This window comes from Vespa crabro, chromosome 20 (assembly GCF_910589235.1).
Source record: "Vespa crabro chromosome 20, iyVesCrab1.2, whole genome shotgun sequence".
Lineage (NCBI taxonomy): Eukaryota > Metazoa > Arthropoda > Insecta > Hymenoptera > Vespidae > Vespa > Vespa crabro.
The window spans coordinates 2,119,428-2,141,502 of record NC_060974.1 but is presented as its reverse complement, the minus strand read 5'-3'; the positions used below and the strand labels follow the sequence as shown (position 1 = coordinate 2,141,502).

The 22,075-nt window shown below is 33.9% G+C and overlaps 2 protein-coding genes across 5 annotated transcripts in view; both read left to right on the top strand.

Annotated features, from left to right (window-relative positions):
- The window catches only part of LOC124431038, a 2,627-nt gene extending 412 nt beyond the window's left edge, over window positions 1-2,215 (top strand). Inside the window, exons 1-3 of the mRNA XM_046978402.1 lie at window positions 1-395; window positions 607-1,608; window positions 1,768-2,215. The exon at window positions 1-395 is cut by the window's left edge and continues 412 nt beyond it. Coding sequence (XP_046834358.1) covers window positions 1-395; window positions 607-1,608; window positions 1,768-2,174 — 1,804 coding nt within the window. The 3' untranslated portion in view covers window positions 2,175-2,215. The remainder of the gene's footprint in view (window positions 396-606; window positions 1,609-1,767) is intronic.
- Window positions 2,216-8,941: 6,726 nt separating this feature from the next.
- Window positions 8,942-22,075, top strand: part of LOC124431037 (homeobox protein SIX2-like) — a 35,160-nt gene continuing 22,026 nt past the window's right edge. The window contains exons 1-4 of one of the 4 annotated variants that reach the window (XM_046978399.1): window positions 8,942-9,210; window positions 10,129-11,463; window positions 18,408-18,690; window positions 21,115-21,349. In XM_046978399.1, the coding sequence (XP_046834355.1) occupies window positions 11,134-11,463; window positions 18,408-18,690; window positions 21,115-21,349 (848 nt within the window). In that variant the 5' untranslated portion in view covers window positions 8,942-9,210; window positions 10,129-11,133. Of the gene's footprint in view, window positions 11,464-18,407; window positions 18,691-21,114; window positions 21,350-22,075 lie in introns of all 4 variants that reach the window. The other 3 variants (XM_046978400.1, XM_046978401.1, XM_046978397.1) reach the window with 3 other exon arrangements.

Genomic DNA, 22,075 nt, shown 5'->3' with positions numbered 1-22,075 from the left:
GAAAGAACAGCAAGTAAGGGCTTCCTCGCCTTGCGGAATAACGTTCGTTAAAGCACGAAATAATTCAACGAAGCAAAGATGGTCCGGTTTCAATCGAGCTGCCGTTACCAGATGTTATACCGGTGGAAGTTCTGGATGTCACAGCTCAAGATCTCAAGGATCTACGCATCCTTACCCACCTACCTTGCAGACTCGCGAGGTTTCCTCTAAGTGTTACACCAGAGAGAAAGATCCAATCGTCAGATCGAATATCATCGGCTTGTCCTCTAAGATACTGAGAACGAGAAACTCTGTTACTGATGCTTTTATAACTACTATTAACATCAACAATTCAAAACCATATACAAATATTAATTCAACGAATAAGATTTTCTCAGGATCGAAATCATCGACAGGTTGTACGAAATATAACGATTTTTTTTCTTTTTTTTTATCTTCATCATCATTACAATTTTTTATCTTCATCATCATTACAATTTCCCCTTTTTTTTTCAAGAGAAATTTAATAATCATTTTGAATAATCATTATAATAATCGTTTGAAATACTCATTGATAAATGCGCTTATTAAATGCTAACGTTTGATTGTGTTAATACAATTTTCCAGGCATTCCGAAGACTTCACAAACGTTCGCTTATGGATGTTGCAAAAAACCTAAAAAATGTTGCAAGAAAAAACGTAAAGAAACTTGCGACGAGGCGATGATACCGGGGAAAGTGATTTGTACGAAACCAAAGAAGAGAGATTGTTGTCCAAAACCGAAATGTTCCAAACCCAAAAAGAAACCGGATTGTAAGGAATTACCACCACTACGTGCATCCTGCAATAAAGCTAAAACTAAAAAGAAGAAAATTTGTAAACGTTATTGTTGCCCCTCGTTAAAAGATAGCGATTGTTTTAAAACGAGAGGTACATGTCCAGGAAAGAAATGCAATGCCGAAAGAGAAATAAAAGATGAATTTAATGAAGAAACGGATGACCCTTCTTGCTTGCCACACAAAGAAGAAGTATCGTATCAAAGGAAAAATGATTGCGATAATGATAAGAACGAAAGGGATTGTAACTCGGGTCGTAATATGTGTACCAGCCCAAAAAAATGTATTAGAAGTTTTGATTGCATAGAAAAGGAAGAGAGCTGTTTAGATGTAATTAAAAATCAACAAGAGCTTTGTAATAAGCCTAAGAAGAAAGATTGTTGTAAACGTAACTCTAGGAGATCGAAAAGTTGTGGTAACAGACGTTATCACTCTGGAACGAAATCTCGTAAGATAAAATCTTACGTGACCATTCCAATGTTTGATGTCAGTGTGGTCGCATTAAGACCATATCAAAACGATGCCGTACTACGGTTCTATAGCAGTTGTAAAAATGATTGGAAGCCACCAACGATATGTAAGAAGGATCAAAACGAAGATTCCTGCAAGTGTAAAAAACCAGATCCCCCCAATTGTTTAAATGTCAAGAAATGTGAAGATTCCACACCGATAGAAACTACGTGTATGACAAAGAAGGATCCTTGTGATGATAAACCAAAGGAGGATCCTTGTGCCGTTACAAAAACCAATGATATATGTTGCAAATCAAAAACTGATGTATCATCGTGCAAAGGTAAAGAGAATAATGATTAAATCAATTTACGTGGGAATACTTTTCAATTGTAATGTCGATTGAAGAAGAAGAAGAAAAAAAAAAAAAAGAAAAAAAAACAAAAGTATATAAATAAATATCTGTATATGTATCTCTCATTTTCTTTAATTATTCTTGCAGATCAAAAAGAAGTTCATCAAGCCAGGTGGGACAGGGAATTGCGGGAAATTGAAAAATGCAAGAACATTGGTAAAGAATCATGTAAGAAGAAGTGCAACAATTTGGATAACGTTATCAGTTCCTGTCAGAAACATAAATGCAATAAGTTCGAATCGATCGATTTATCCAATGGTTATGATCATCGATCTTCCTCCTTTCAACTCAACAATTCGTTTCTACCATTTTGCATCGGATCAACTGACTCGTCTCTGTTGAACTTCGGAATGAAATCTAATAATATTATACCTAATCGATCGTTCTCTATGACAAAAATTATGAAGGATATTTACAGAGAGGAGTTGCCGATTCTCATTGAAACTGAATTACCTGAAAAGGAATGGGCCGACGAGGAGTCCTCTTCCGAATAATAATAATTTCTTACGATTATTTGCTGCCATTTGTTAATGAAAAAAACAAACAAGCAAACAAACAAATATCTGTAATATGTTTAAAGAAAAAAAAAAAACAGCAACGTCAGGGAAAATATGCTAATCATGAAACTCCTCGGGTATATCCTATATGTCCTTATATGTAAGTGCATTGTTCTTTATAATAATATAACACAGAATCAAATATTGAACCATAAACATTTTTCAAATGCTATAATAACAATGCAATATAATGCGTCATTAAATAATATCCGTTCATTCCTATTACCTATATGATTTTATCCATAAATCTTTTGTTTTTCTTTTTATTTATTTTTTCTTTTTTCTTTTTTTTCTTTGATAAATAAATCTTATACCAAACTCTTTTCAATCAAATGATTCAAGTATAATATTATTTCTAAATGAACGAAAAGAAAAAGAATAGAAAAAGATTATCGTAATTAAAAATAATAATAATAATAATAATAATATTAATAACGATAATAATAATAATAATAATAATAATTTTCTGATAATACCGAGGTAGCACTAAATTAGCAATTAATTCCTCTGTAACATTATATTACTTCAAAATCGCATACTTATATATATATATATGTGTGTTTTGAATTAATTTCATCAAATTAATATCATTTTATACATAATAAAATCGATTCTTACTAACATAACCGATCTTTTTTCTTTTCATATATAATATTTATAACACGATATAAGTATAACTTTTAGATCGTACAATTTTGTTCTAAACAATAGTAACAAAATTGTCTTGTACAAGATTCAGACGAAACAAAATTCAAATTCAACAAATTGAGTATTACGATATCGAGAAAAACAAACGAAAGAAAAAATAATGTAGGTAGGACGAAAGATATTTCCGAAGAGGAGAGAATAACTCGGATGAAATATTTAGAAATCACGAGAGAGTTGAGCGTAGTAGTATCGCACGTTCTCGCGGTAATCCGATCTTGCCCATCAATAATAATCGTCGCGAGAGAAACGCTTACGTCACGGACTAACCAACCAAACCAAACCAAGCAAGCAAGCAAGCAAGCAAGCAACCAACCAACCAACCAACTAGCCAACTAGCCAAGCAACCCAGCGCAACCCTGTAGCTTCTTACGACATACATAAATACATATACGCAAAAGAGAGACACAAACGGCAAAAGACACCGACCTGGGTGGGGGAGGGATAGGGGGTTTCCACATAAATACATACAAACACACATACACACTCTAACACATTCATATTAGCGACCTCAGCTATCTAAAATCGAAACGCACACGTCCCACATTAGTACTCATTTTATCCTCGCGACAATTTTTTTCAGCATCGTGTTACCTTCAAAAATGCGGTAAGCCACCGATAGTAGTTGCGCGCCGGCGGCAACCCAACGGGTTTCCAATGTATCTCGTTGCAACTCGCGCGCGAAAGGATAGAAAAAGGAAAAAAAAAGAGTAGTAGAGTAGTATAGCAGTAGTAGTAGTAGTAGTAGTAGTAGTGTAGTAGTAATAGTAGTAGTAGTAGTGGTAGTAGTAGTAGTAGTAGTAGTAGTAGTAGAGTAGTAGTAGTAGTAGAGTAGTAGTAGTAGTAGTAGTAGTAGTAGTAGTAGTAGTAGTAGTAGTAGTAGTAGTAGTAGTAGTAGTAGTAGTAGTAGTAGTAGTAGTAGTAGTAGTAGTAGTAGTAGTAGAGTAGTAGTGGTAGTAGTACGGAGAAGCGAGGAGAAAAGAGCGAGGAGAGAGGGCAACGAAGACGACGATGAGAAGAAGATGTAGAAGAAGAAGAAGAAGAGGAGAAGAAGGAAGAGGTGGTAGGGGAAGAAGGGGAGAAGATAAAAAAGAAGGAAAGAGAAGAAAAAAGTAGAAAAAGAAAAAGAAGAAAAAAGAAAATATGTCGGCATACGCGGTCTTACGAGCGGTTACGAGATGTCTTTGTATAAGAACGACGCATGGTACGTGTATATAGAACATAAAGGCGACGCGTGAACGTTGGGAAGGATGAGGACGAAAGAAAGAAAGAAAGAAAGAAAGAAAGAAAGGAAGGAAGAAAGAAAGAAAAAAAGAAAAGGGGTTGGGGAGGTGGAGGAGGAAGAGGTAGCGTTGAGAGAAGAGGTGGGGTGTTGTACGCACCATGGACATCCAATTACGGTTTATTCAGTCCTCTCTGCGGGGGCATCATATTGGGTCCTACCAAAATTCACGCTCTCTACGTCCTCGTATTATTCTCTACCTGGCGCCTATCACTATCTCTCTTTCTCATTACCAATGGTATCGACGAAAATGGGAAAGGGAAAAGGAGAATGAAGAAATAAATGCAACGAGGGGGTTGTGAAAAAAGAGAGAGGGAGAGAGAGAAAGAGAGAGAGAGAGAGAGAGAGTTGAGGAATGATGGAATAAATGCAGGAGGGGGTTGTGAAAAGAGAAAGAGAGAGAGAGAGAGAGAGAAGGAAAGGGCGAGGGAAAGGGAAAGGGAACCCAGTGTGCGCCCTGCCACTTACAGGGAACGTGATACGAGCTTTTCGTTAGATGCTCTCTTGCGTTTTCGCATTGTTGCGCGATCCGGTGGTGGAACCACCGCGTACCAACCTCTCTCTCTCTTTCTCTCTCTCTTTTTTCTTTTTCTACCGAATATATATATATATATATATATATATATATATATATATATACTACTTCCATCGACCTCCTCCCTATTACTCCTGTCTACATCTACCTTCCCCATACCATCGATCCATGTCTATATTTCCTTCTCGAACGAGAGGAAGAACGTCCCAATGTCGCAACAATGGGAATCGATGTCGAGCATGAAGCTTTGTGACGGACTCTCATACTCTTATTTCCGCAAAGCAAATCAATCGACGCTACGCCGCGCCGGTTACGGGAGCTCTTCCGTCATCTATATATATATATATATATATTATATATATATATATATATATATATATATATATATATAAAGAGAGAGAGAGAGAGAGAAAGAGAGAGAACAGAGATATATACATTTTCTCTCTTTCTCTCTCTCTCTCTCTCTCCTGCGGATTTCCTCTCATAAATTTTTTTCTCCCACAAGAACGATCGTCTTCGCGTATAATAAACCATGTTATAGATCGTTTTGCATTTCTATTCACGTTTGCAAGTACACTTTTATTAGTTCTTTTTCCTTCTTGTTTTTTTTTTTCTTCTTTCATTTTCTTTTTCTTGTTTTGTTTTGTTCTGCATTGTCCATTATAACAAATTATATAATGGTAAACTTATAATATAACTTCGTATTATGATTATAGTAAACGACAAACACGAATCTACGAATATAAATTGAGAATTAATCTTTTGTGGGAAAAAAATTGCAAAAAATATAGTTAAAAAAAAAATAAATATATATATATATATATATATATATATATATATACATATAAACGTGTGATTTTAAAGTTACATAAAGTTATACAAAATTAACTCGTATACGTTACTCTCAAGTAATATAAATAAAAGATTATCGATAAACGATAATTCCTGTCAATCAAATTTCTAAACATGTTTAGAAATTTCCACGCACACCCCTCCCACACATTAAGTTGGCAATTTGTGTCAGCGATAAGATCGAACGGTCGATTTGGTGAGAATTTAATGTTTGAAAAGGGAGAAGAATCATCGGTAGAGAACATCAAATACGGTGTCAACGATTCTCTCTCTCTCTCTCTCTCTCTCTCTCTCTCTACATATATATATATATACATATATATATACCTATGTATATATATGTATCTTGAAGTAGAAACCACTTTTATCGTGTATTTCTAAGGATGAATACCAGGCTCACAACGGGTGGTTCCATGGTGTTGACGACCCTACAGAATCTCTCGAATATATGTCAATTCCCGTGATTCGATGTGATTCGAGTGACAGAATTATTTTCTTTCGGTTTTTTTTTCTTTTTTTTCCTTTTTTTCTCCTTTTTTTTTTTTTTTTTTTAAGCTAAAGAAGTTGAATCCGCCCCACCTATCCCTCCTTCAACCCACAACCTTCAGAAAAAGAAAGACGATTTCTTTCGTCGTTGATTTTTCCTTTAACTAACAAAAAAGAAAAAATGTATTAAATTCTATTACATAAATTTGTAAAATTCTTAAAAAAAAAAAAAAAAACTTTTAGAATGATCAGTAGGAGCACGTGTGGACGCTCTGGATGTCAAACGTCATTATCCTAACTCCGTCCCATGTCAATCAAAAATGGTGTCCTTTTTCTGCAAAACAAATGACATCCCTTTCCTCATCGTCCCTTACGAAACACGTTTGTCGCCTCTTTTCGGTTATCCTTAGGTATCTCGAACGACCATAAAAATCTGGTAACCATGCATTATTTTAGGACACTTAAAAGATGTATTTTTTTAACGAGTCAAGTCCACAATCCCATCCTTGGTGTGTTAGTCGGCAAACAAAACACCGCGGAGATCCTTTATATTCTATCTCATTTCTTTTCTTTCCTTTTATACTGTCATTTTTTCTAAAGAATATTCGTTAAATTGAAATACGTTAATTGTAGGATAACTAGCTAATAGGATTTTCATTGACCTCGGTACAATAAAAAGGAATATAAAAAAAAAAGAAAGGAAGAAAAAGAAAAAGAACAAAAATTAAAAAAAGGAAAAGAAGATTGTATCCCACTGAAAGGAGACACAAGCTTCTTTTTGTTAAGTTGATAATGCGGATGAGCATAATGGAAAACAAAAAACAAAAAAGAAATTAGAAAAAATACAGAGAGAGAGAGAGAGAGGGAGAGGGAGAGAGAGAGAGAACAGAAAAGAAAAGGAACAGGTGAGGGGTAGGGTGGAACACGTGTAGAAAGGCTGTAACCGACATTAACTGCTCTTACGGCTTATCTACGAGGAAAAATTGATTTACGGTACCAAGCGCGGAGGTTATGAGCGTAGCGACGGTGTATAACTGGCATGGTTAGAAGCTACTTACTACAAAACTTGGATAGAGTTTCACGAACAAGTATGTTTTTGCTTTACTTAAATTCTATACTCTTGGTATATAGAATGTCCTGGCGCTCTCTCGCTTTAACGGGGCAAAGAGAAATCGACGTTGTTGGGTGTTTTAAAAAGACGAATACAAATTCAAGAGGAATAAGAATAAAAATAAATATAAGAGTAAGAGTAAGAGTAAGAAAGAGATTAATTTCAATTCGACAATTTTACCTGAATTAATATCATTCTCCATTGTTATTATTATATACACTTATAAATAATTTAAACAATGTATATATGTATACGAATACACGAACATAGGTATAACGAACTTGTTAGGTTTCAGAGAGAATAAAATGTTGACTTTTCTATCGTACTAAATCGAAATAATAATAATAGTAATAATAATAAGAATAATAAGAATAATAAGAATAATAAGAATAATAAGAATAATAATAAAGTCGTGAAACTTGAAACTTGTCGCGAAGAACTCTGACAAATTTTTTTTCGAATGAAGAAAATGCGACGATGTAATTCATTTAGAATATTTGAAATAAGACACCGTGATTGGCCATATTCGCCATTAATAGATTCCTCTTGCAGAAACGAACCAATCACGTGACAGAATCGTTTATCGTACCATTTTTTTCACTTGCTTTTTCATTTCTACTTTATTGAACTTCGCACGATATGTGTGTATGGGTGTGTTCGTTTGTAAGAAAAAAATATTTGAAATTGTGAGAAATAAAATGAAATGTATCATGATTTTTAAACGATTCTATTCGTTACATATTGTCTTTTATTATTACAGATGAAAAAAAAATATCAGATTGCGTTAGACTAATCGCGATAATCAAATTCGTCGAAGGAATATTTTTCCTAACCTCAATAATAATATTGTCACAATTGAATCTTATCGGATCGTTCGACAAACAAAAACAAAACGTAACACAATAGAATGACCAAAAAAAAGACGTACGAAAAGAATCATAAAGGCACACATACACACACATAACCTTTTTTCATTCATTTGTCCAAGTTACGGCGTCATTCGAGAATCTTTTGTGGTTATTTTTGCGTGGTCCATCACGTTCGTATATCTCGAGAAATAAAGAGAGCCTGCACGTGCCTATTCTGGGCTTATCATAAATGACGTTATAAACTGAAAAAAAGAATTACACGGATTTAAGGTGAACAAAGCAAAAGTAACGTAAGAGTGTGTGAGAGAGAGAGAGAAAACGAGAGATTCGACGAACGATGATGTCTCGTTCTTTGCGTTCGATCTGTTCTTTACAAAGGGTGAGAGAGACAAAAAAAGAGAAAGAGAAAACGATAGATAAAAGGAGAAACAGAGAGAGAGAGAGAAAGAGAGAAAGAGAGAGAGAGAGAGAGAGAGAAAGTAAGAGAGATAAAACAGTAGTGTACGATGGGAGGAGGATTCGTAGAAGGAGGGGAAAAGATCTGGAAGAGGAGAGATAGACAGCTAGAAAGAGAAAGGAATAGAGAGAGAGAGAGAGAGAGAGAGAGAGAGAGAAGAAAGGAAAGAAAGAGAAAGAGAGAGAATGAGAGAAAAAGAGGGGTACGCAAGGGTCGTAGGAGCAAAGAGAAGTAGTTAACGAGGCTTATTTAGGAACGTGCTCGTCTCGACCAATAAGAAGACGATATGGTGGTCGCGGTCATGCCTAGTATCCAATCGGATAACGCGGAGGGTAGACGTCGTATAAGCCACGCCCCAGCCAATAGGAGGCCGCGCGAAGTACGGTCGCTTTGGGAACGCGGTTCACCGAGCAGTATCGTTCGGTGCGCGCGTAGAAGAACGTCTGACTCTCCTCGCGCCGTCGATAAGAGAGAAAGAGGGAATCGCTCGTGCACACGCGCGCACGCGACGCCCTCCTCCTCCTCCTCTATCCTTTTTTTTTTTTTTGTTACCTATTACGGTATTGTAAAAAATATATACAGTGAATCTATTATTTTATAACGTTTTAAAAAGAAAAACATTCGTGAATGTTGTATTATATATCGGAAGACGTTTGCTGTTGTTATTAAGAGATAGGTAGATAAATAGATAGATAGAGAGAGAGAGAGAGAGAGAGAGAGAGAGAGAGAGAGAGATTAAAAATTATACGTCGTATGGAACTCGAACGGTCGTAATTTTATTCTATTTCTTTTGAACGGAAACAGACAAGGATAGAGATAGAGATAGAGAGAGAAAAAGAAGAGAGAGAGGTAGGGAGAACATTCGATAAAAAATAGTGAGTTCCTTTAGCGAAATTTGTGTAGTTATGTAGAGTAAAGAGAAAGATAGATAGATGGGTAGATAAAGAGAGAAAGAGAGAGAGAGAGAGAGAGAGAGAGAGTAGAGCGATGGAAGAGAGAAACGGGCTGTCTTTAAAACGCTGTCTAATAATAGGGCGCGCGCGAGTGTACTAAAGCGCCTATAAATATACCCACCACCGCCCGTGGAAACTCGAGCCCGTGGACTTGGCGGTGCAACCTGCCGTGCTAAGGATAATAGGAAAAAAAAGGAGTGAGACAGAGAGAGAAAAAGAAAGAGAGAGAGAGAGAGAGAGAAAGATAGAACGAATAAGAGAAAAGAAATTGTATGCGATATTATTAATACGTAATAACGTATAAACATGGAATATACATACGCATTCACGTTTGTCTAGAGATAGAGATAGAAATAATGTTAGAGAGACAGAGATAAGGTATAAAATATACGTCAAATATACTTTGCGACGGATCGACGATAGAAGAGTACCTGGTCCCTTCAGTCGTCTCGTCATTGTCGTGTCTCTCTTTGTTATTATAAAAGTCTTTGATAATTTTATCTTAACGTCGTGTCATAACAATCATTCGTTCGAAGTAATTAAATAATAATATCGAGATTTTACGGCGGGGGGGTGGGGTGGGGGAGGATTTATATATTATCATTGATAAGTGTTATGGTGTTTTGAATTTTACTAAGAAGAAGAGGAAGAGAAGAAACTCCGGGTGCCGGCATGCAGCAACAGCAGCAGCAGCAGCAGCAGCAGCAGCAGTTACCGGTCGTTCTCTCTATCAGCGATGCTCTAAAAATATCACAACCGTTCTTCTCCTGTCTCCCTTTCACGAAAAGTTTCCGCGTTCCGTGTCTCCTTCTTCACGAAAGCTAACTTTCCATGATCGGTAAAAAGAGACGAAACATTCAGCGTCGTCGTCGGCGACGATTGTACGACGTTGCTGACCTTTATATCTTATCGCGATCGTGAATAATAATAATAAATAATAATAATAATAAATAAGAAGAAGAAGAAGAGGAACAATAACGACAACGATAATACAGGAAATATAACAAATATACTCACGATTACGAAGAAAAAGAAGAAGAAGAGAAAGAAGAGGAGGAGGAGGAGGAGGAGGAGGAGGAGGAGGAGAAGACGCAATGATCATCGATCGGTGCGGGCCGCATAATTCGTCGTGGATAGTTGCGAAGTTTGCTACGAGCGAGATATGCCGCGAACATATCGCGATCGCGAAGTGTCGAAAAAGCGCGAAAATTTCGTTCGTTTGAACTAGAAGGTGTAAAAAGTGTTTTTATAAATAAGAATAAAAAGGCAAAGTAGAAGAAAAGAAAAAGGGAAAGAAGAAGAAGAAGGAAAGAAAGAAAGAAATAAAAGAGGAATCGACGAAAGGGGGCCGGGGGGGGAGAAACTTACCTCTTGTAAGAGATAATAGAAAAGTGTGTGTTAATCCAGTAAAGAAAAAAAAGAGGGTGGGGGAGGGTGTTGTTAGGTTAGATTAGAAACAAACGAGGAAGAGGAAGTGGAAGTGGAAGAGAAAGGCGCAGTAGTAGAGAGATATAGTAATAGTATACAAGTAGGTAGTGTGTAGGAAAGGCAACAAAGAAAAAGAAGAAAAGAAAAGAGTGAGTAGAGAAGGAAGGAAGGAAGGAAGGAAAGAAAGAAGGAAAAAAAAGGGAAAGGAGAATGACGCGATGATGGCCTACGGAGGAAGCGCTGGTAACGGTGGAGGCGCGATGGGACCTTCGGCCGGTGGTGGAGGCGGTGCTGGTACGACGGACGTTTTAGGCTCGACCAGCGATTATAGTCCTCAAAGCACGCCGACGCCACTCTCGGCCTCGCATTCGTCGTCCGCTGGCGTCGAGGCGGCGGCCGCGGTTACGAGCTACGGTACTGGTACCACCGGGACGACGAGCAATTACAGTCCCCAGGACAGTCCCGCCAGCTCGGCGGGCGGTGCTACCAACAACGGACAACTTCCGACATTTGGTTTCACCCAGGAACAAGTTGCCTGTGTTTGCGAGGTGAGTAGTTAAAAAAACAATATTGGAAAAGGGGAAAAAAAAACAACAAAAACACCTCCCATTGTTGTTGTTGTTGTTGTTCTTATTTCGTTTTGTATGTAGTAATTTTTCGTTTGAATTATACGAACAGCTCAAATTCAGTTTTAGAAAGATTTTAGAGAATTTTCATTCATTAAGTCGCGCGTTACGTTAATCTGCGATTGTTATGTATATATATATATATATATATATATATATATTTATATATATGTATATATGTATGTGTATATATTATTAAACTGTGTTGGCAAGCCTGCCATTTTTATGTTTGAAAAGTTTTTTTTTTCTTTCTTTCTTTTCCAGAAACAAATTTTCAAATTGATATACATGTATATATATATATATATATATACACATACACACACACACAAAAAGAATCATCTCTGTCATATATCGCATGTGTAATATATTTGTTCTTTATTAAAAACTCTTTGATCTCGTACTTTTGTACGAGAACAGAGATAATTTAAACTTTAAGGTTATTTCCTGTACGGTAATAATATCTAAGGTTTATATCGTTGATAGAAATATCTATGTTTGTGAACGTGTATATGGGCACCATTATATCACTACGATTTCTTGGCAATCGTTGTAATTGTGCAATCGTTTTGAGCGTCGATTTCGAACGTGTATCATCTCGTAGTACAACGACTACGATCATCATCATCATCGCCGTCGTCATCATTATCCCGACGGGTACAGAGAGACTGTTGCCTGGTTGGTGATCTATACACATTTTTTTTTGGAATGTAACGTGCCATATCGTCAGCTTTTTTTATCTTTTTTTTTTCTTTTTGGTTCTTTTTTTCTTTTTTTTTTTTTTTTAACAGTAGTCGAATGGTTTTCGTATCGTCGTAATTATAAGATCTCTGATACCATGTGTACGGATAGAAGAGGAGATATCCATCGATATTGTTTTAAACTGTATACGAGCTGTTTTATTTTTATTTTTTTTTATTATTTTTTTTTTATTTTTTTTTCTTTTTTTATTTTTTTATTTATTTTTTTTTCCGTTCATATCCGTGTTTTATCAAAATTGTAAAGCAATTTATTTCTTTGATAGAATATCGAATATATATATATATATATATATATATATATATATATATATATGTATTATAAATAACATTCTTTTTTTTATTCTTAAAAAAAAAGCAAGAAACAAAAAAAAAAAGGAAAAAAAAAATCTAACACTCGGCCATATTGTAACTATTATAGATATTTTTTATCAGGATAGAAAGGAAAAAAGAAAATTGATACGGATAACATTTAAGAGATTTATCTATATCTATCGAGGGGTTCTTTTTTTTTTTTTATATATCCGATCTGCAAATATATACACACCAATCTTGGTCCGGTAAAGGAGAAAAAAAAAGATAAAGTAAAAGAAAGAAGTAGAAACAAAAGAAAGAAATTTCTCTTTTGGAAACGCATTTGTTTGGTTAACACGGTAGAAAGAGATGGAGAGATGAAGAAGGCGCGCAACGTTTCCTATCCAAATTCTTTCTCGCACCATAAAGGTTTTCTTTGTTTTATTATATTTTTTTTCTTTCTTTCGTTCGTTCGTTCCGTTCGTTCATTCTTTCTTTCTTTCTTTCTTTCTTTCTTGATACGTCCTTGGTCCGGCCACTAAAAAGACCCTTTGTTTCTTTCTACTATATATATATATATATATATATGAGTTATATACATGGAAACGAAACGTAACGTAATGTAACGTAGAACTTTTTAGTTGTAAACACCGTCGGCATATATAACAGAGAGAGGTTAGGTTCCGACGGTATTTTTCATATGTAAAATTTATACTGCTCCCTGATTGGTTGGATTGATTGTTTCAATTTGGTTAGTTTAGTTACTTGTTTGCGTAAGTTCCATCGAATTGAGATTACGAGTTTAATCTAATCGAGTTTAATAAACGACGATATGATTACACACTCTCTGTCTCTCTCTCTCTCTCTCTCTCTCTCTCTCTCTTTCTCTCTCTCTCTCTCTCTCTCTCTCTCTATCTCTATCAATTCTAAATATGCAACTTAATTAGATTATTCCTTAATTAGATTATTATATTTCGAATCTTTTTGTAGATTGTCGTATTATGATGAAATCATTTTACGATCGAGCTGTATTCGATTAAGAAGGATGCAGAATTTTCATGAGTTTTAAATGGGGCCACGTTTTACATTATTTCTTATTTATTTTATTTTATTTTATTTCTCTTTTAATCTCACTCCTCACAAACGACAATATAAAAAATTGCGTAGTATATCTGCAAAAAAAAAAAAAAAGAATGCATACATATTTGTTCGAATTGTAATGGATTTGTACGTTTGACCGAGGAGGAGGTTATAATAGTGTGTTGTTAGCCTAAGGCCCCCGAAAGTATAAATGCGGCCCTGATTTTAATAAACGTTTGTTCAATTATTTCTTCCACGTCAATTTGATATTTGAAGAGTTTGATATAGAGTAGAATCTTTATTTGTTTCGTTCCGAAAAAAAAAGAAAGAAAGAAAAAAAAAGAGTATCTACGTTTTCTCTCTCTCTCTTTCTCTCTCTCTCTCTTTTTCTCGTATTACTTTATCTTCTTTCGTGTATATTTCACGTTCGTTGTGTTGGCGCGAAGGAAATGCAACGAATTCAATGAATGCGCTGCTGTAACCCATCGGTAGTGTATGTACGTATCCACCACCGTAGCTATTTATATGTCGGCTCCACTTGATCGTGAAAGGAGAAGAAACAATCGAATCATTTAGAATTTCAATGACGAAACTTTCTTTCGATTTCGAGAGAGAGAGAGAGAGAGAACGTGCCTTGCAAATTGAAACTACGAGGACAGTGTTCCGATTTGAATGTTACGTTAGATAAAATGCTAAGTTGTTCCTTTGACACGTGCAATTTTTTTCAATAAGGCGGCAAATTTAAATTATTTCTTCTTTCTATTTTTTTTCTTTCTTTTTTTTTTTTTCTTCTTCGATTGAGAAATAAACACGTAATCGAGGTGACTTAATTTCGACATTTGGAAATTGTCGAAATATTTGACCGACGTTTTAAATGTTCCTTTTGATTCGCGTAATTCTTCTCGATAACGCGGCAAATTTAAATTATTTTTTCTTTCCTTTTCTTTTTTCTTTAATTTTTTTTTCTTTTCCTTTTTTTTTCTTTTCCCTTTTTTTCTTTTTTTTTTTTTTTTTTTTTTTTTTTGATCGATAAATAAATGCATAATCGATGCGATTTAATTTCGACGTTTTTCGAATTGTCAAAATATTTGAACGATGTGTTTTATGTTCGTTCCTTTGATTCCCGTAATATTTTTCCCGATAATGAGACCGACACGAAAGATTCTTTTTTTTCGACCGTTAAATAGATGCATAATTGAGGTGACATAATTCCCGACGTTTCTGAATATTTGACTGACGTTTGAAGTATTCCTATGATTCTGGTAAAGTAATGTTTCAGTTGATACAGTAAATTCAGATGTTTATTTCGACCGATAAATGAATGATTATTATCGAGCAGACTTAATTTTGACGTTTAAGATGTTCCTTTGATTCACGTAGTTCTTTTTCAATAACGCGGCGAATTCGAACATTTGTTTTGGCCCAAGAAACAGATGCTCTTCGAGGAAACATAATTTTGACGTTTTTAGAACATCAGAATAGATAAAATTGTCCCTGAAATTCTTCGTGCGAAAGAGAAAGAGAAGAAACGAAAGAGAAAGAGAAGAAACGAAAGAGAGAGAGCAAGAGAGAGAGAGAGAGAGAGAGAGAGAGAGAGAGAGAGAGAGAGAGAGAGAGAGAGATAGGTGGGCTAATACTTATTGTCGAAAGTCTGGCATCCGGCAAAGTACCTTCCGAAGGCGCGAGTCACGCGTGTTTAATAGAGTTCCTACGATTTTACTGCAACCCGTAAATTGTTTCGCGGACGACGTTTACGTTTCTCAAATCCAACGACTTAGAAGAGAACACGACGATGACCGACCCACACGTTTCTAACGAGTAAAGCTTTGTCGCTTTATGTCTACCTTCGGATTTACAATGAACAATTTTCTTTCTCTTTCTCGTCTTCTCTCCTCTCCTCTTTTCCTCTCTTTTCCTCTCTCGTGAGACAGGTAAAATTGTTTTCGCATGACGTACGACGTTTCGCATGTCGTTTATATTTCCATCGCAAGATTGTTATTCGTTTGGAAGCTTTAGAAAATTATCCGTATGATATACGTTAACTCTCCAAGAATATTTAGCTCTTGTCACAATAATATTTTTCAGTTTCTCTCTCTCTCTCTCTATCTCTCTCTCTTTGCGTTTATAAATTATGGAAAAGTTTTTTTTTCTTTTCTTTTCTTTTTTTTTTCTTTTTCTTTTTTTCTTCTGGTAACTTTTAATATTGGATATGCATATGTCGTCGCATTCCTAAAGTAATAATATATATATATATATATATATATATATATATATATATATTTATATATAGAAAATCTTTTATTATGTCACATAGAAAATCGTTGTCCTAGTATCGTTTTTAACGATAATTAAATTCAATGAGATTAATAGAGATCAGATCATAAATAAATTCTTTAATGTACTCTCTATAACATTAATTTTTTTTTTTCCTAATCCCTGCAAATTATCTAATGCAAAGGGATTACATATAGTATTACTTATATAGATATAATTATACCGGTGTACTAATTGTATTATATTTATCATTGATATAGGATAATTACTAGCGATATCACAGTATATATACATATTATCTCTATATAAATTCATAGAAAAATCGTATGGAGGGATATAAATTTACAGAGTAATAAGTAGTATAGCTGTGCTATGATATGGCTAATAATATAATTATTAATATAATTTGGTTTAATTACCAAAATATAACTTATTTAAAATAAACAAACAAATCAGTATATTAGTATAATAAATAATATATAGTATATTATTATAATTTTATTAAAATAAACAAACGTGTAGAAGAACTTTGGATATGAATTAATAATTAAATTTGTGTCGATCAAAAAAAAGAAAACAAAAAAAAAAAATAAGGAAAGAAAATATTACAATTTGAGTATATAAAAAATTTATGCCATATCATATTAATTTATTTGATTATTTTATAAAACAAACAAACAAATCAATATGAAATAAAATGAAATAAACAATTAAAGAAATAAAACAAGTATAAAGTAAAAAATTTAGAAAATAAAATAAAATAAAATAAATATATTAGTACACTAGTATAATAAGTAAATATATATTGTATTTATGCTATTGTAAAATCTTATTAAAATAAACAAACGTGTGAGAAAATTTCTGACATGAATTAACAATTAAGTTTGTGTCGATGAAAAAAAAGGAAAAAAGAAAAAAGAAAAAAAAAAAAAAAAGAAAAAAAAAGAAATGAGAAAAGAAAATATTAAAGTCTTAAGTATTATACGTAACTTTGAAGTTTACATGATGTTATAGAGAGTTAATAAAATGTAAAAAAAGAAAAGGAAAGAAGAAAAAAAAGGAAAGAGAAGTTGAAGAGTGTAGGAATTTTCTTGGACGTTGAAGCGTCGGCGTGATTAGTTGCTGGACCATCGGAAGCTGTGCGTACCTCGTCATTAGCTGACCGATCATGCGATTCCACGTCGTCCATTTCTCTTCCTTGAGTTTGAGAACGTGCCGAGCTCTAGCAACGTTTCTTCTTCGTTAGATCTCTCTCGGTGATTTCTCGTTCCTTCGCGAGATTAATCGCCCCTACGTTCGAGAAAACTCATTGCGACGGTCCGAACCGATTTCAATGATTCAGATCGAGATAAATAGCTAGAAATCAATGTTAACATCGATTTATTATACCATGCTAATTCACCTTAATCGATAATTTACATTCTATCGACTAGCGTATATATATATATATATATATATATATATATATGTATCTGTATATGTACGTGTGTGTGTATTTGTGTATCGTTCATTTTAATTCATCCAAATTTTGATAATTATAAATTTTATAATATATTGATGAATATATGAAATACTTGCAAGAATTATCGAATTTTAATTCATTCAATCGTATATGTTTTTATCTTTATTAAAAATTTTTAATTCTTTTTCGGGTTAAAGTATGTTAAAATTTATATCCTCACCTTTTGTTTAATTTTTTATATGCAAGGTGGGATATATTTTAATTCATCTCGTTATAATTTATTTTATTTTACTTTATTTCATTTTATTTTCTTTTTTTTTTCTTTTCTTTTTTCTTCTTTTTTTTTTTTTTTAAACATTCTATGCAAATTTGGGTTTTGACTTTATTTAAAACTATGTGCCTCAAAGAGTTAATTTAATTAAATATGTATCTGTATTATTCTTAATACATTCAATAGTATATATCAATAATAAATTAACTCTAATTTCTATATATATGTTTCTTTCTAAGTCTACGAAAAAGAAAAGAAAATATATTACGTGAAAGTTATTTGTATTGATTATAGTATATTTGATATATAATTCATACTTATGGAATATAATGAAAGAAAAACTTTGTAGACAAAATAACGACGAATAATTTTGTCTCGGTTGAAAATTAAATTGACACAATAAATTACTATAATTTTTATGTTGAATTGAATAAAAACAGATGAGAAAATTTGAAATCGATTGCTCCTTTTTTTTTTTTTTTTATATCAAATTATCAATTATATATATGTGTGCTCGTTGTTAGAAAAGAAAAGGTTAAGAAAAATAAATGCAAATGCAAAAGAAGCAAATTAAAAATTGAAATAAAATTAAAATTTAAATTAAAATTTAAATTAAAATTGAAATTAGAAAGAAAAAGTGTACCAACTAGAGTTGTAGAAATAAGAGGAGAACGGGATGAGAGTTCTGCCGACTAACAGCGTGCCCCCCCTGTCTATCGTCTTCAAGGCGATGGTGTCGAATGTTCAGGTTCTCCAGCAAGCAGGCTCCGTGGAAAGGCTTGGAAGATTTCTCTGGTCTTTACCGGCTTGTACGAGATTACACAGAAACGAGAGCGTTCTAAAGGCAAAGGCTATAGTCGCTTTCCATCGTGGCCAATTCAAAGAGCTCTATAGGATTCTTGAGAGCAATACCTTCAGTGCGCACAATCATCCAAAACTGCAGGCCCTTTGGTTGAAGGCACATTATATCGAGGCTGAGAGACTTCGAGGGAGGCCACTCGGTGCGGTCGGTTAGTATAATAAATTATTTATTATTTAAAAAATAAATATATATATATATGTGTGTGTGTATAAAAGAAAAAGAAAAATATATCCATTAATTAATCGTTATTTTTTATATTTTTTATATTTTTTTACAACATATTTTTTTTTTTATAGATACGTTATCGTCTAACGATTATTTATGATCGATTATAATCGATGGATTTAATTGTTACAATTCATGTTTAATTGTTAAAGATATTGCTTGGAATGGATCACGAAAATTCACGTATATAATATATATATATATATATATATATTAGTTCGTATAAGAGTATCTAATGAATAACTTCAGAATTTAATGGGGTAATTAATATTAAAGTGTGACTTTGGAAATTTATTTAAAAGTGCTTTTTGTGTATATTCATTCGCCAAAAACATGACTGGGTCTATTGGGTAAAGTTAGCAATAAAACTTAGCCCTGGATCCACTGGGTAAAGTTAGCAATACAACTTAGTCCCCAATGTATTAAGAACGTTTTTTTTGTTTTTTTTTTTGTTTTTTTTTTTGTTTAGAGAAATATTGATCGATCAGATACATAGATTCGATTTTTAACTATCACTCTATCCCCTCACGCTATCTACTATAATCCAGTTTTTTTCCTTCCCCCCCCCTTTTTTTTGTTCTTTTTTCCTATATTAATTATAACTTATATTCAAGAAAAAATAATTATATATATATATATACACATAATGATAAACATTGGATATAAATGACTAATGAATGGTTTTGACGATACATTGAAATAACAAAATTTGACAAAATTGTAGAGGATTGAATTATACATTGGATGACGTTATAAAAGTGTTTAATTTTAAAATCGTTGGAACACCTTAATCTTTTTATACTATGTCATTCTTCGATGACACATTTTCTTATTTAATTACTTAAGAAGTCCAGAAAGACGTGGACAATTATCTGTCGTCTCTCAATTAGCTTTTCAATACCATCAAAATGTCGTGTATTAATCATCATTATGAGGAGTGCCAATGGAAGATATTTCGTTTGTAAGAATGAGAAGAAGTGAGGAGGAGAGAAATAGTAGTAGTAGTAATAGGAGGAGGAGGAGGAGGAGGAGGAGGAGGAGGACGAAGAAGAAGAAGAAGAAGAAGAAGGAGAAGGAAGAGAGAGGAGGAGACTAAGACGTATTTCTCTTTCTCTTTCGCACTTAAAATCTAGAACGAAGATTCGCCAACGTTATTTCCGTCGCGTCTTGTAAACAGGAGAGGAAGACGCAGGTTTTAACGAGACGACATTTTAATTAGATCCTCACGCCTTCGCTTTTGCAAACCTATGCCTGTTAGTCGATCCGCTCTGATGCTAAAACGAGAAAAAGAGGGGGAGAGAGAGAGAGAGAGAGAATGACGAGAGGAAGGAAACGCATTTGGCATCGTCGAAAAGTATTCCGCGAAGATTCGAATTTACTTATTCAAAGTGGAATCGTTCGTTCGAATGATTCGATACATATACACCTTTACATACACACACAAATATATATATATATATACACACACACAAACACAGAGATATACATTGCTCTCCGAATCCCTGTTCTCTATCGTCAATGAGAAGGAAGAGAGAAGATTTCAACATTTTCTTCTTTTTTTTTTCTCTTATTTTTTTCTGTTTTTTTTTTGTTTTTTTTTTTTTTTGTTTTTTTGGTTTCTTTTCCTTTGCCACTTTTAACGCAGCAGGAAAGAAAGAGAGAGAGAGAGAGAGAGCCCTCCATGTTACAGAGATCTTGATCTAAAAGTAACTCGCAAATCGTCAAAGTAACTTTCCACCGTGGCCTATGATCATCATCATTATTATCATCATCATCATCATCATCATCATCATCATCATCGCCGCATGATTTTCGATTTTCTTTTATAAACAATAAAATGCAAGAAGTGCTAATATTATGTCAATTAGAGCGAGAGAAAGAGAGAAAGAGTTTCATGATGAGATCTGTTCATAATAAACGAAACATACGCTTTAATTATAAGTTATATATTATTATTGAATATTAATGTACTAGAAGTAATTGTATTGTATCAAGTGTTGTAAGTTAGATTTAAAAAAGGGAAAAAAGAAAGGAAAACAAAAAAAAAGAAAGAAAGGATTATTTATCAAGTGTAACCTTGTCCATTTTTTCCCATTCATTTTTTAAAACGTTTCTTTTTCTTCTTTTCTTTGGAAACGTCATAAAAAATTCATTTAAAAATTAATAACAACTGAAGTGCATTTGCGGATCTGTGTGTATCTTATCGATCAATGAATATTTCTATGGAAGAATAGAATCATAGTGTTAAATTCATAATACGTTGTTACGTTATTAATGTAACGTTTTAATACATTTTCTTTTTCTTTTTCTTTTTTTTTTTTTTTTTTTTTCTTTATCTCTCTCCCAGGAAAATATCGAGTACGTCGTAAGTTTCCATTGCCAAGAACGATATGGGACGGCGAGGAAACGTCGTATTGCTTCAAGGAGAAATCAAGGAGTATTCTGAGGGAATGGTACGCTAACAATCCTTATCCATCGCCCCGTGAAAAACGCGAATTGGCTGAGAACACGGGTCTGACGACAACTCAAGTTAGCAATTGGTTTAAGAATCGTAGACAGAGAGACCGTGCCGCTGAACATAGGTGAGTCTTTTCTTCTTCTTCTTCTTCTTCTTTCTCTTTTCAAACGAATTAGATTGAGATAAGTGATCTTAAGTGGATCATCATCCTAAAATGATATAGTAGATTTTACATATATATATATATATCTATGTACACATGTATATTTATCGATAAAAACCTTCCTACCACCCTTCACTACTACCAAAAGTTTATATACATACTTACCGCGACTCTGATTTCCCCGACTTTACCAACTTCAACTCTCAAGAATCTCAGCTGTCGCATCGTAAAACGAGCAGCGAGAAAATGCGTAGGAGTCGTCTCTTCTTCTTCTTCTTCTGTAGTTTCGTGTTGTTTCGAAGGTCGTTGCTCTACATCCGATTTTAGAAACGACCGACCAAATTCAAAGGCCCTGTAACAGCACATCTATAACGCGTTCTTCTCTCCTTCTCTTCTTTCTCCTTCCTCCTCTTCCTCCCCTCCTAATTCTCCTTCTCCTCCTCATCCTTCTCTTCTTCTTCCTTCCTTCCTTCCTTCCTTCCTTTTCGTTCTTGTTCTTGCGTTTACTCATCGCATCTCCCACGTCGCGTGATTCCGTTCACATTCATGTTCACGTTCACGTTCACGTTTCTCTCTCTCTCTCTCTCTCTCTCTCTCTCTCTCTCTCTCTCTTTCTCTTTCTCTCTCGTATCTTTCTTCTGCCCGTTCTTCTGTCCGATGATACGTCGAATATACTTTTGAAAATAT